Source organism: Lepidochelys kempii, chromosome 3 (assembly GCF_965140265.1).
Source record: "Lepidochelys kempii isolate rLepKem1 chromosome 3, rLepKem1.hap2, whole genome shotgun sequence".
Taxonomy (NCBI): domain Eukaryota; kingdom Metazoa; phylum Chordata; order Testudines; family Cheloniidae; genus Lepidochelys; species Lepidochelys kempii.
In genome coordinates, this window is record NC_133258.1 from 14311578 (window position 1) to 14327313 (window position 15736).

Genomic DNA, 15736 nt, shown 5'->3' on the forward strand with positions numbered 1-15736 from the left:
GGGAATGCATTTCAAAATACATGCTGGCTTTCTGAATTTTCAATTCTTTAGTTTGAGACAAAGGGACAGTTTCAATATACTCACTCTCTCTCTGTTAGCTTTAAGTTATGGTAACAAACCTGCATATTCCACCAATGTCAACTAGAAAAAAGCAAGGAATATCCGATGAACACTTGTTAAGTAGATATCAACACTTTACTTATCAGGTCATTTCCACCACTCACAGGGTATCTATCTTCCCCTTCATCCTGAACACCCAACCTGCTCCGTGAATCTTGGTTATATATTCATGTGTTCTGTTGATCAATATAGGGTTGACATGGCTTTCAAAAGTTACAGGGTACTTTACATGGAGATGGTGAAAGTAAGTGAGGCACAGTGTCAGATTACAAGGGGTGGCTGTGAGGTACATTTTTCTGTAATGTTTAAGAAATGTGCATGATCCATGTTAAAAGTAACTGTTCAAAATCTGTAGTGATTTTAATGTAGGAGTTACAGAGTTGAAAACTGCTCTGATATAATTGTACACTATAGATATAGTTGGAGACAAAACCATATGCTAGTTGTTCAGACTATGCAGTCTAGCAGCATTAATTCAAAGTTAAAGTTTTGTGAGGGAATTTCCCGGAGTTTTATTAAGTATATATCAATGGTTATATTTATTCATATGGATAGGCACCAATGTTAATGTAGGTTTTCCCTTATATGCCACTCTTCAGAGCCCCATCTCCCTTGACACCCCAAAAACCCCTATATCCACAGCTGATCCCAATAGAGAGCTGCACTTAATATTCTCCCCAGCCTCTATAGACCTATCCCTGCCCATGTTTTCCTTATATATCTCTGCTTCCCACAACATTTTCCACCCCTCAAGTTCTCCCTGAATACCACCCTCCCTATTTCCCTACTACATTCATTTTTAATTGTCAGTATGTATCAAATGCAGAGTATCAACATTTATATAGCAACATTACCAAAGTTAGTCAATACTTACTGAAGTATTAACAGAAAACTGTCCTGTGAAACACTATTGTGACAAATTTGGGCCTCAATCATATGCTTTGAATCTGCACAGAGTCCCACTGAAGACGAGGATGTGGAAATAAAATTCAAACAAGTGTGAAACAAAGCAATTTTAATCTTGCTTTAAGTGCAAATCTTAGTTCAGCTATACCTATAAAGCTGCTATCGATATGTCCATAACATATACTACGTATATATAAATATTTTATACACACACATGCAACAATTATAGCAAAGCTGGTGTTCCATTTTAAGCCCATTTTCATTTGTTTATAGCTTGCTAAACTTTAACTTTTCCGGTTAAAATTTTCCATGCCTCTGACTGAATATTTTTTGGAACTTTTCAGGAAAAACAGTTTGGCTATTTCCAAGAATGATTTTGGGGGAAAATAAGTAGTTTTGCCAATATTAAAAAAAAAAATGTTCCAATAATTTCTTTCCAGAGCTCTAGTGTTTGCAAAACTTGGAGAAGCAAACTGAGATTTGGCAAGAGGGTATTCCTTGGGGTCAGTGAGGTGTTGTTTTGCTGTCCTCATGAAAATCCACCCAGATTTGGCTGTGTTATAAGACTGAAAACCGCCAGGTGTACATTCTCACCTTTTGAAAGCTTGTTGCTACAATCTCTGAACATTCTGCCTACACTGAACATACTTGAGCCCCCAGACCTTCTTCAATACCACACTGAATATGCTACAGCCCCAAAGAGCTCCATAATAGATCAACCACACTAGGATCCTAGGCACAGAGTCAGCGCTCCAAACAGGGGAATGATGCAGCACAGTTACAGCAGCTGCCACCACCTCTTGGTTAGACGAAGGCAGGGTTATTATAAAGAAAGTGACAGGTGTGAGCTCAGTTCCCCTTCTCCTCCTTGGCTTTTGACAGATGTGGTGAAAGTGTCTCTCTATCCTGTTTGAATCTACTTTTAGCATTGAGGGAATGTGTGCTACATGCCAGGAAGAGTCCATGAGTTCTGATCTGAGCTCTTCCACTGACAACCATTTTGTGTAATTCACAGCCCTTACTACTAAGGTCTCATGCCCCTATACTGGGAGGCAGGATACTATAATTCCTCCCACATTTACAGATGGGATAACTCAAGACTTTGCACTAGGTGAGTTATGGTTGAACTGGGTATAGAACTCAGGAGCCAAATTCTGTGTAGCAACAGAAGGTGCAGAACAGAAACCTCCCAGATTCTGGAAGCTGAGCTAATAGTCAATGTAAGTTAGAGCAGCGCAGAGGCAGCTTATAGATTTCTCCATATTCCAGTCTCTCATACACCCCCTCCTTACTCTACGCTGGGGACTTTGAGGAGAAACATTGTAGTGTCTTGCATACCGGACTCAACAGTGCCTGTTCCGGGGCCGGAATCAACAGCTCTGGATGAGTTGCCAGGGTCTCAGAGTGGCCTGGTGTGGGTCACACTCTGCTAGTGTCTCTTTGCCCCATGGACCTCAGAGATTCAGATCACCCTATCTGTCGTCTTCTGCTTCTTTCTCAGCACCTGTGATGAAGAGCAGTGCCGAGAGGCACTTGCTGGAGTGATCTTCTTCAGCATCTGGGATGACAGACAGTGCCAGGAGTCCTGAGAAGCAGAAGCAGCATCCTTTTTTGGCACAGACGATGTGGAATGGCACTGAGCCTCCATAACAGAAGCCAGGGTGCTTCTTATTGAGGCTGAAATACTTGGTGCCTAGTCGGAGTGACTCAGCTCTGACGGAGGGCAAAGTGCTGCCTTAATGAGGAGGAACCTAAACCTGGTGTCCCTGTTTTTTGGTGGGGGCCTGAAGTCTCTGCAGATTTTGCAGCAGTCCCACACATGAGCTTTCTCCAGGCATTTAAGGCAAACAAATCCATTTCTTTTGTATCTTTTCATTTGGGATTGCTGTCTCTGCTATTCCCTTTCACTAGCAGCTGACACAATCAGAGCTCCTAGGGAGGAATGGGAGTAGAGAAACTCAAATCCCTGTCTGTGAACAGAGTATTTATGTTCAGCCCTTCCTGCAGAGGGAGGAAGGGATGAAGTAGTCTGCCACAAGAACTTAGTATGCTCTAAAATTGCCTCATTGATAGGTAAGGCCACCAGCTATGGCCCGGTGGTAGCTAAAATAACTACTTAAGGACACAGGCAGGAACATTTCATGAAGGACCCGGAAACTAGGATGAAACCCCACAAGTTCCAAAGGGACCACAGGACAGGTGGAGGACCCCAATGATCTCCTAGCCACATACCTAATCCCATTCCACAAGAACCTCAAATCAACCCTGGGTACAACTGACTAGCCAGGGAGAATCATGACTGCCTCCATGGCCAGGAAACATAGAAGCCAACCTCTGATTCAAAATCATCCTCTGCAGGCCTGGGGGGGGCCTCTCCCAATGGAGAGAGGTCTAGATGCTGCCTGAGCAGAGGAGTGCTTGGACGTTGCACTCTACTCTTATCCACATGCTTAACAGATTTAGGGGCCGATGAGCTTCCTCTTTCAACGGTTTGACTAGAGGTCCTGTGTCTCTTCGTAGGCATCAGAGGGGGGGAGGCATCAGAGAGGGAGGAGGTGCCAGGTCTCAGGTAAAATAGGAGGCACACTCCTAACAAGCCAAAGCCCTAGGTGCCAAGCCAGAGCAGCTAGGCTCTGAAAGTAGTCTCAATCAGCAGAAACTTCAGCTTGGCTTCTCTATCTTTTTTAGTCCTCTGAAGTCTTTGCAAATCTGGCAGCTATCTCAAATATGTGATTCCTCCAAACACTTCAAGCAGCTTGACCAAGGGTCACTCACAGGCATCAGCATTGAACAAATAAAGCAGGGCTTAAAGCCCAGTGATAGAGACATTCCTCTGTACTGAGAAATGGAACCCCAAACCAGGGAACTGAAAAAAAACCCTGATTCTGTTTATCAACACTTACCTAATAATGAACTATAAAAACTAGAAAAGGAGTACTTGTGGCATCTTAGAGACTAACAAATTTATCTCCGCATAAGCTTCATGAGCTACAGCTCACCTCATCAGATGCATGCACTAGGCAACTGTTTATAAGAATTTACAAGTAAAACATTGAAAGCACTTGCTAAGGCAAACCTAGCAATTCCAGTTATCACAGTTGGTTAAGAAGGATGGAAGGCGGATTGGAAGCGGCTCTGCCCTTTATATTGACATACAGTGCTGCGCAGAAACAGAGGGCATAGAATCAGAGTTGGAAGGGACCTCAGGAGGTCATCTAGTCCAACCCCCCCCTGCTCAAAGCAGGATCAATCCCCAACTAAATCATCCCAGCCAGGGCTTTGTCAAGCCTGACCTTAAAAACCTCTAAGGAAGGAGATTCCACCACCTCCCTAGGTAACCCATTCAGTGCTTCACCACTCTCCTAGTGAAAAAGTTTTTCCTAATATCAACCTAAACCTCCCCCACTGCAACTTGAGACTATTACTCCTTGTTCTGTCATCTGCCACCACTGAGAACAGTCTAGATCCATCCTCTTTGGAACCCCCTTTCAGGTAGCTGAAAGCAGCTATCAAATCCCCCCTCATTCTTTTCTTCTGCAGACTAAATAAGCCCAGTTCCCTCAGTCTCTCCTCATAAGTCTTGTGTTCCAGACCCCTAATAATTTTTGTTGCCCACCAGTGGACTCTTTCCAAATTTTCCACATCCTTCTTGTAGTGTGGGGCCCAAAACTGGACACACTACTCCAGATGAGGCCTCATCAATGCTGAACAGCAGGGAACAATCATGTCCCTCGATCTGCTGGCAATGCTCCTACTTATACAGTCCAAAATGCCGTTAGCCTTCTTGGCAACAAGGGCACACTGTTGACTCATATCCAGCTTCTCGTCCACTGTAACCCCTAGGTCCTTTTCTTCAGAACTGCTGCCTAGCCACTCTGTCCCTGGTCTGTAGCGGTGCATGGGATTCTTCCGTCCTAAGTGCAGGACTCTGCACTTGTCCTTTTGAACCTCATCAGATTTCTTCTGGCACAATCCTCTAATTTGTCTCGGTCTCTCTGTATTCTCTCTCTACCCTCCAGTGTATCTACCTATCCTCCCAGTTTAGTGTCATCTGCAGTGTCATCCCTGGCTGGGATGATTTAGTTGTGGACTGGTCCTGCTTTGAGCAGGGGGTGGACTAGATGACCTCCTGAGGTCCCTTCCAACCCTGATATTCTATGATTCTATGATCTGCAGAGGCACTGACGCCTCCCTGACAGGTACCACTGAGGGACAAGTTTCCAATAACTGTGCATGGGGCGTTCTCTCACCACGAGTGGAATGCACATGTACAATCACTCAAAGATGAAAAATGAGATTCTGGGACAGGAGGGAGAAGAGAACAAGATATTGCTGGCATAAACAGTAATAAGCCACAGGCATTCCTATAGCTAAACTTCTGCTGCCACTGCTTCCAGAACTTCTAAAAGGAAAAGACTTCATTCTTGAGGACAAAAAACCCTCTGGAAATATTATTTTATCTTCCTGTAGTGAGAGCTACTGGAGTGCATATTACAGTAAAATCTTCACCTTCCTTAGACAATTAGAAGTCAGTACTGAAGTTTGCTTTCATGAACAATTCAATTCAATTGCACATAATATAAATACATCAAAATGAATTACAAACAAAAATGCAATTTCAAAAAATTTAAATTTTTATAAACTTCCTTTGTAAACTAATGCTATGTCTCTATTACATTTCTACATATTTCCTCATGCTCAGTATGCTCTATGTATTATTGTGTTGAAAAAGGCCATTAATTTCCACACAAAATACTAAGACATAATTAGACCCATATCTGACAAATCAATCTCTCTCTCTCTGTGTGTGTGTGTATAAAAATAAATAAATACTGAAGGGAACTTGGCACACAAGTCCCACTGGAAGTAAATTCTTTAAGCCTCTAAATTCTTTAGGTGCTTTTAAAATCAACCCCAAATAATCTTTATGGGAAGTGGTGCCACTGAACTCTGTTGGGTTACTCATGTAAGGATTTGCATGTTTACAACCTTTACTTGCTCATAATGCATCTGATTCTGTAAAGTACCTGAGTCTTGAGACTTGTGCGCCTAAGCAAGTTAGATACCTTAGAAAACCTCACCCTCCAAAGATACAGTGGATTTGATCCTGGCTTTACTTATATCAATGTAAATAAGGTGTTACTACTGAAAATCAATAGATTTATACCAATCATCAAAATGTAGGACTGGAAGGGACCCTCAGAATGTCATCTAGTCTAGTCCCGTGCACTCATGGCAGGACTAAGTATTATCTAGGCCATCCCTGACAGGTGCTTGTCTAATCTGTCTTAAAAACTGCCGAAGATGCAGGTTCCACAGCATCCCTAGGTAATTTGTTCTAGTATTTAACTACTCTTACAGTTGGGAAGTTTTTCCTAATGTCTCACCTAAATCTCCCTTGCTGCAATTTAAGCCCAGTACTTCTTGGCCTGTCCTCCGTCGATAAGGAAAACAATTGATCACTCTCCTCTAAAGAACCAACTTTTACATACTTGTAGACTGGTCCCATGTCCCCTTTAGCCTTCTCTAGACTAAACACATTTTTTTCGATCTTTCCTAATAGGTCCCGTTTTCTAGACCTTGAATCATTTTTGTTGTGCTCCTCTGGACTTTCTCTAAATTGTCCACATCTTTCTCGAAATGTGGTGCTCAGAACTGGACACACTACTCCAGTCGAGTGATGAGTAGAATGGAAGAATTACCTCTTGTGACTTGTTGACAACAATCTTGCTAATACATACCAGAATGATGTCCGTCCGTCCCCCCCTTTTTTTTTTTTTTTTTTTGCATTAGAACAGCCATACTGGGTCAAACCAATAGTCCATCTGCCCCAGGATCCTGTCTTCTGACAGAGGCCAATGCTAGATGCTGCAGAGGGAATGAACAGAACAGGCAATCATCGAGTGACCCATCCCATCATCCACTCCCAGCTTCTGGCAAGCATAGGATAGGGACACTCAGAGCACAGGGTTGCATCCCTGAACATCTTGACTAATAGCCACTGATGGACCAATCCTCAATGACAGTATTATACTGTTGACTCATATGTAGTTTTTGATCCACTAGAGCCACCAGATCCCTTTCTGCATTTCTTCCTAGGCAGTCATTTTTCATTTTATATTTGTTCAACTGGTTATTCCTTCTTAAGTGTAGTACTTTGCATTTATCCTTATTGAATTTCATCTTATTTATTTCCAGTATGTCAAGATCATTTTGAATTCTAAGCCTGTCTTCCAAAGTGCTTGCAACCCTTCCAGCTTGGTATCACCTACAAACCCTGTAAGTTGTATCCTCTGTGCCAGTGGTTCTCAAACTTTAGCAATCCAAGGACCCACATTTTAGGCCCAGGCCCCGCTCCATCTCTATCCCAACTATTCCCACCCCACTCCACACGTGCCCCTGCTTCCTCTTACCCGCCCCCTCCTCCTCCCTCCCAGAACCTCCTGCACACCACTGAACAGCTGTTCCATGGCATGCAGGAGGCACTGGGAGGGAGGGGGAGGTGTTGATCAGCGGGGCCAGCGGCCCTGGACATGATTCCGCCCCCTCTCCCGAGTGTGCCCTGTCCCCACACCATCCCCTCCCTCCCAGCGCTTCCTGCACGCTGCTGAACAGCTGTTCCCCAGCATGCAGGAGGTGCTGGGAGGGAGGGGGTGGAGTTGAGGGAGGGAGAGGGAGAAGTTGATCAGTGAGACCTGCGGATCCCCTGGAGTACACTCATAGACCCCCAGGGGTCTTGGACCCCAGTTTGAGAAACATTGTTCTATCCAAATGATTATCCAAATCATTTATGAAGATATTAAATAGAATCTGATCCAGGACAGATGCCTGTGGGACCTCACTCAATATGCCCTTTAAGCTTGACGGTGAATCACTGATAAATACTCTGAGTACTCTTCCCACCAGTTGTGCACCCACTTTACAGTAGGTTCATCTAGGCTGTATTTCCTAAGTTTGCTTATGAGAAGGTCATGTTAGATGGTATCAAAACCCTTACTAAAGTTGAGATATGTAACATCTACTGCTACACCAATGTGAAGCTGGGGTAAGTGAGATTAGAATCAGAACCTTGGTATACAAAATTGTTACATTTCCAGTTAAGCGTTTGAAACATAGATTAATTGTATAAATCCTTATGACTGCCAAAAGGAAAAATATATAATTTACTCCAGTTGTAGAGTATAATATGTTCCATTTGCTCATTCACAAAGGGCTTCAGTTTGGATCAGGAAATAAATTAGACAGTTGTCTTTCTAGAGTACGCAGACTGGATTGTGATCAGTTATTTCTGTTCTCTGTAAAGTTGGGAAAAAGTTCATCTCCAGTCTCAACAATATCTCCAAATACAAAGGGAATTTAACAAGGCCAAAAGAGATGAATTTTCAGTTTGCTCTCAAGAGAATAGGACAAAAAAGTGATGAGGAAAGGAGGAAGTCAAAACATAATTCCACTATATATATACACATTGTAAGTGTTAACTGAGTGTGGAAATCCCTAGCTATTTTCAATCTATATTAAAACCACAAGACAATTACAAAATACAAGCTAGTATAATTTTTTATGTAAATCTTGAATTTATTACTTTTCAATCATTTGAAATATTCTATTTATATTTCTGTAAGAGAATTCCTGTATGTTCATTTCTTTAAAAGTCAGTTTCAGAATTATATGACAGATTAAGCATACTTTATGATAGACTAAACTCTTTACAGAAAAAAACTGAGGTTTTGATTTTAAAAATTCCTAATAATAAATACCATCTAGTGGCAAAAGAAATTTAAAAACCACATGACTACAGGTAGGCTTCTATACCCATCTTCAAGCATCTAACTAAAAGGCATGATTTTTTAAATATACTGAACACTCAGCAGTTCCCAAAGATGTCAATGGGAACTTCAGGGTGCTAAGCACTTTTAAAATGCATGCCAGGCATGTAGATAGCAGTTATTTTCATTTATTAATCCTTGCAACAGCTCTCACAGATAGTTATTTCCCCATAACTAAAATGGATAAGGTAACAGACACAGAGAGGTTAAGTAATGTGCTAAAGGCTAACACAGCAAGTTACTAGCAGAGCTGTGAATCAGACTCTCCTCAGTTAATTAGACCACACAGCCTCCTAAATAAAATAATGAAGTAGCCTTCAAGATTAATCACCTTTTATGCCACCATTACTTTTCTGTGTGTGTAAAAGAACTTTATTCACAAGCAGACACATATAGAATAAATCAGTCCAAATAGCAGGACTATAGTCCAAATATAGCATATTCGCTTAGGATAGGTTTCAGAGTAGTAGCCTCATTAGTCTGTATCAGCAAAAACAACGAGGAGTCCTTGTGGCACCTTAGAGACTAACAAATTTATTTGAGCATAAGCTTTCATGGGCTAAGCAGTGTATATATTACAGCACATGAAAAGATGGGAGTTGCCTTACCAAGTTGGGGGGTCAGTGCTAACGAGGCCAATTCAATTAAGGTGGAAGTGGCCTATTCTCAACAGTTGCCACTTCCACCTAATTGAATTGGCCTCGTTAGCACTGACCCCCCAACTTGGCAACTCCCATCTTTTCATGTGCTGTAATATATACACTGCTTACTGTATTTTTCGCTCCATGCATCTGATGAAGTGGGTTTTAGCCCACCAAAGCATATGCCCAAATAAATTTGTTAGTCCCTAAGGTGCCACAAGGACTCCTCATTGTATTTGCTTAGGATAATTACCTTTTAACTTCAGATTGCACTTATACAATAGCTACTAATTTCTGAGGGTCAAAATCTGCACTATGATGTACCATTGCCCAATATCATAAGTACATTATAAATACAAAAATAAAGCTTTTAAAATATTTTATTAATGCAATCTATGCAACATGCTCCCCTAGAGTAAAAAACTAGAAATCCTGTGATAATATCTTTTCAGGAAAGCCAGCATACTGTCATATCAATGCTGTGCTCTTTTCCCTGCTTTCAAACAGAATACTTAAATGTTTAAAAATGTTATAACCCACAATAATCTGTTCCAGGCACCAATGAAAAGGAAGAAAAAAATTACAGAAGTCAAGATGTCGCCTGGAAGCACTTTATGGCAAACATTATAAAGATAACACAGAGCAGAAAAGCCCTAGTTCAATCCATTATAAATACCCCATTCTTCTTAAAATCACAAAAATGTATTTATACTTAAGAACTCTTACATGCTTTTTCCTTAAAAGACTTCATTTAAGTACAATTTGGCAGGATTTTTGGAACAAGAAAAGAAGAATTTTATAAAATATTGATGTTTTAAAGTCACCCTAGTTTTGATCTATTTGCTATGAAAACAAAAGCAGGGAGTTTGGAAGATGACCACATCCGTGTTCATTAATTATAATTTGGTTCCTGACTTTGTCCCAGAAAGTGCTCCAGCAGCTCTATTCAGCTTTAACACTGTATTATCATGAAGACAATTAAATCCTGTTGAAAAAAAGTAGGATTATTTTCTACAATTTACTAATGCACGTATATTGTAATGTTTAAGAGAGGGAAACAAACAGTAATTTTATGAAGTGTAAAAACCTAGGTCTAAGGGAACATTAAGGTTGCAAAAATCGAACACCTGAAAACTAGACAATTCCCAAAGTTAACGTTCATCCGGTAACATTAATAGAAGCACATTGCAGAGTTGGTTGAAATTGGAATTTACCTTCCATGGGAAATTCTGTCATTTAAAAATTTCCTTTTGTCACAAACCAGAACAAAAAGCCAAAATTCCAGAAAGTCTCCACCACTTTTCTTTTATTTTCTTTCCAAATATCAAAGTGACGTTATCAAAGCTTGATTCTGACTTAATTGCTTCACTTTTTTAATATAAAAATCAAAATGATAAAGTTGAAATAAAGTGCTTCAACCTTACTGAAACAAAATATTCTGATCATTATCAGCTTTGTATATTTCATGGTATACAATAATATAAAAATAATATGCTAGTTTCCATTTAAAAACGGAAGGAAGAGTAGAAAATGCTATATATGCACAACATATCTAAGAATCTTTACTTTTTGTAATTTCCTAATATCTCCATGCTTTATACTGTAGCCATACCAATATAACAGCAGTAGTTCTTTGTATTTAATTTCCTGTTTTATTCTACAGGATAAAACCAAAAAGTGACAAAGAAGATAAATGTCATTGCTCACACAGAGCCCAGCTGGAGTCAACAGGGAGCTACGCAAGTGCAACAATTTACCCATGTGCTGTCAATTGCAGAACTGAGGCCCACAATACCTCCCACCACCAATCACATGCAGAGTATTCTGATCCTCCTGTAACCAGCAATCGCCATACTTTCTACAACAACAAAATGCTCAGGAAAGCTTTGCAAAGAATTCAGACCAAAAATTCATTACAATTTCAACTCATAAAGAAATAAAAACAGACTTCCCTGAACCAACCTGACATGCATTTTAGTAAGTGGATTTAGTAGAACGTCAACATTTAAACTGCATTTAATGAATATTTGAATTCGGACTTGTGATTTCAGTTTACAAATTTTCAGTTGTACAAGCTTGGCTGAATGAAATCAATGCATCAAATGTTTGCTTTTAGGGTGTTTATTTTTTCCCAGAGTTCACTTTGCATTGCTGTCTGAATCTTATTTAGCAGTGCAACAAATTCTTGTATATATTACAACATTTTGGGGAACACATGAGCTCTGTTTTCATAGTTATTGTATATCTACAATATGTGATTTGAAGCAATATCTCTGGAAAGTCTTAATTCCTCTAGCTATTCTAGCACCGAGTATAAAAAAATAATGTTCTGAGGGCTCAAAAATTAAAAAATATATACCTAAGCAAACACATATACAAGAAGTTTTATCCCCAGCTGTGAAGTGCATTACGAAGCACATGGCTGAGGGTCAAGTATCTGCTGCAGTTAAGTATTTTCTCTCAACAATTCCACACACTGTAGAGTTTCTTTTATATGTAGGAGTAAATAAACCATTCCCAGAAGTTTTAATTTAATCCTTATTACTTTTATTATTAAAATCAATATTTCTGTGGTCACAGTAGAAAGATGAGGTACGTGCAATTTGTCAAGAATTTGCCGACATGTGCTGCAGCCAGACCAACATCAACACATGCCCAGTAGGAAGTAGTCTTGCAGGTTATTGCACTGTTGAGCTAAGACTCACACAAACTCTGCTAGTCTCCTTCACTCCATATCTAATCCTTGGTCCTGTCCTGACACACAGGCCAGCCGACCAACCACCACTCGGTCCAAAGGCCTAAATATAGGTATGCACAGTATCCCCACAACACTCCACACTGCCAATCTCATATTGAGTATTCTGGTACTCCTGTATCCAACTATCAGCCTCTAACGGTCAGCTCTTTTATAATTCAGGGAAGCAATAACTGACATCCTCCGAAGCACACTAGGTTTGAGAGGATGCTGAGTGGTGTTTAACTGCCTCCTTGGCAAGGACTAACTTGCCAGACCATGCAGAGGTTGTGATGATATAATCTCAGAAAGGATAAAAGACAAGAATTCATGAGCAGAACACAATTACAAAAACAACAAACATGACTGAGCATACACAGAACACAACCACAGAACCCACAGCACCATACATGGAAAAGCTGACAACCAAGCAGCATGGGCAAGAGGCAGGACCATAGCCCCAAACCGGACCTTATGGAAATCAGGAAGCCTTTCTATCTGCTCAATATAGTAGACTTCCGATCAAGGGGCATTAACCAGTGACGTCACCACCATGGCCAAGCTCACCAGACAGATTTCCCCATCAAAACCTGAAAAGAAAGCCATTGGTCTGCATGCTATTCCTCCTGGTGAAGACTAATCAAGGCAGTACAGCCAATGAATGCAGTACCAAATCACCCACTGTCTCAAGTCAGGGAGGTAGGGGAGAGGGGCAATAAAGGAGTTTTCTCTCCCGCTCTCCATCCTCCCATTGGCCCAGACAAGCAATGCCTGGCTTCATGGGCTGAGCTGAATTACCCCAGGAAAAGTGATGTTTTCCATTCACTGAAGCAATTCTAAGGTAAATATGCAAAAAATAAAAGTGATCAGAGTTACTTGTTATAGAAAGTAATTGTTGTTTCCATTCATGCGACAGCCATTGGAACTTCATATACTTTTCTTTCCACCTCTGCATCAGAAGCCACAGGTGCTCTGCTGTGGAAGCAATACAGAGGCACTCTTAATTTCTCCTGTTACCACGGAGCTTGTCAGATAACAGCTTCAGGAAGTAGTGTAGTAGTGAGTTTAGTTTATTTAAAAAAAAAAAAAAAAAGCTGGCTCCATTTCTCTGTCCAGTCACAGCCATTACTTCTTAGAACTCCAGCCTGGCATCAATGATACACAGGCAACGGTTTCATGACTGGGTGATTTGTGAGGTTTACTTAAGCTCTGCTTCCTTGAAAATGTGTGGCATCATACCAGAGTTTATTTAGACCTAATTATCTTGGTCATAACATGTAAGTTTATTGTTTATGATTTACTTGGATAGCCTTCTTGGGTAAAGGTAAAAGCAAGTGGGTGACAATTTACAACATATTCCAAGGCAGGTAATAAGACGCATGTGGTTGGACAGTTGCAAATACAAAATCCCCTAGTTTAGTAGTTCATGGACACCAATGGTTTCTGGAGCATGTTGCTGGTAGTGCATTGAGAGATGGATGGTAACATGGTGCTGGCTCTCCTTGTTTCCAGCTGATACATCATATGTAATGTATTTTAGCTTTACTTAATATTTTCCTGTTATTACTAAATGTAGGCAATTACTGTGCTTGCTACAAGGAGGTTATTCAGTTGCCAACGGCAGGGGAAGTGGTCCTTATAGCTGTGAATGGGAAAAGAGACTCTACAAGACAACCTCCTTATTATGATGTAATTCATACCTAAAAAAGTTTGAGAACCTTGTTTTAGCACTTTTATTTATTCCCCCTTCAATGTAATTATGTTCTTTGGTTTTTCATTGAAAGATCTGCTGACATGTTGACCATCATTACAGAACACAAAGGAAAATGTGATAAAATAAATGAGAATAAGAATTAAACTTCTTGACCTATTGCCATAGGTGGGGAAAAGCTCCAAGTCATATTCTTTCCTAGCTAGGTCTCTCTCAGTAGCTGGACACAAAGGAGAGATGCATATTCATTGAGATCAAATATGTGTGGGTGATATTGGCTCAGTTCTTTTCTAGGTTTATAAAATATTAGTCCAGTGATTCTCAAACTTTTGTACTGGTGAGCCTCTGAGTGCCACCTCCCCTTATAAATTAAGAACACTTTTTTTGTATATTTAACACCATTATAAATGCTGGAGGCAAAGTGGAGTTTAGGGTGGAGGCTCACAGATTCCGCCCCCCCCCCATTGTAATAACCTCACGACCCCCTGAGGGGTCCTGACCCCCAAGTTGAGAACTCCAGTATTAGTAGATCACAGATTTACAAGTGAAGCTCAAGATCACTCATGATAAAACAAACAGAAGGACACAGCTGATGCCTGCACAGCTGGAACATCAATCCAAGAAAAGGAACTAGAATCATAGTCATTCAGTAAGAGGAAAGCTGTATTTCTTAAAGGATTGAATGTTATATGACAATTTTATAACAGCAGCATCTAGAAAATTGTCACAACTCACAATATGCTTGCTACTCGAGCAATTCTTTTAGGCTCCAATTCAATAGTTTCTAAGATCCAAATTCTCTTAACATGCACATAGAGTTTGTCCAGAATTTGGATAATGGAATGGAGAGTATGCTTATAAAATCTGTGGATGACACCATACTGGGAGGTTGCAAGCACTTTGGAGGACAGAATTAGACTTCAAAATGACCTTGGCTGAAATCAGGAAGGTGAAATTCACTCAAGCCAAATGCAAAGTGCTACACTTATGAAGGAAAAATCAAATTCCCAACTACAAAATGCGGAATAACCAGCTAAGTAATAGTACTGCTGAAAAGGATCTGAGGACTATAGTGGATCACAAACTGAATGAGAGTCAACAACATGCTGCATTTGCAAAAAAAGCTAATATTGTTCTGGGGCGTATTAACAGTCATATCATATAAAAGACTCAGGAGGTAACTGTCCCGCTCTACTCAGCAGTGGTGAGGCCTCAGCTGGAGTACTGTGACCACTTCTGGGCACCACACTTGAGAAAAGATGTGGACAAATTAAAGAGAGTCCAAAGGAGAGCAACAAAAATGACAGTTTAGAAAACCTGACCTAGGAGGAAAGATTTAAAAAACTGGGCAAGTTTAGTCTTGAGAAAAGACAACTATGGGGGGAAACTAATAATATTTTTCAAATATATTAAGGGCTGCTATAAATTGTTCTCCATGTCCACTGAAGATAGAAGAAGGTGCCATGAGCTTACTCTGCAGCAAAGGAGATTTAAGTTAGATATTAGGGAAAAAATTCCAACTATTATGGTAGTTAAGCTCTGGAATAAGCTTCCAAGGGTGTTTGTGGAACTCCCTTCGTTGGAGGCTTTTAAGAACAGACTGGACAAACATCTGGTAGGTTTATTTGGCCCTGCCTCATTGATTCTATATCCACTTACTGCATATTCTCCTACCTTCATGTTGCCTAAAAGGAATCTGAGGAGGTACATCAAGTTAACTGAATGCAAGTCGCAGAAATGGAGTGAGAGCCTATAGAAACATTTGCAATACAAAAACAGGTTCATTGTTCCATTGCCA

General features: G+C 40.5%; 1 protein-coding gene across 17 annotated transcripts in view; it reads right to left on the bottom strand.

The window, feature by feature from the left end:
• SUPT3H (SPT3 homolog, SAGA and STAGA complex component) overlaps window positions 1-15736 on the bottom strand; it is a 470398-nt gene that overhangs the window by 239429 nt on the left and 215233 nt on the right. Inside the window, exon 1 of one of the 17 annotated variants that reach the window (XM_073335782.1) lies at window positions 13104-13177. The exons of 15 other annotated variants lie outside the window; for them this stretch is intronic. In XM_073335782.1, the coding sequence (XP_073191883.1) occupies window positions 13104-13132 (29 nt within the window). In that variant the 5' untranslated portion in view covers window positions 13133-13177. Of the gene's footprint in view, window positions 1-6767; window positions 6788-13103; window positions 13178-15736 lie in introns of those variants that run through there. One more of the 17 variants, XM_073335785.1, reaches the window with a different exon arrangement.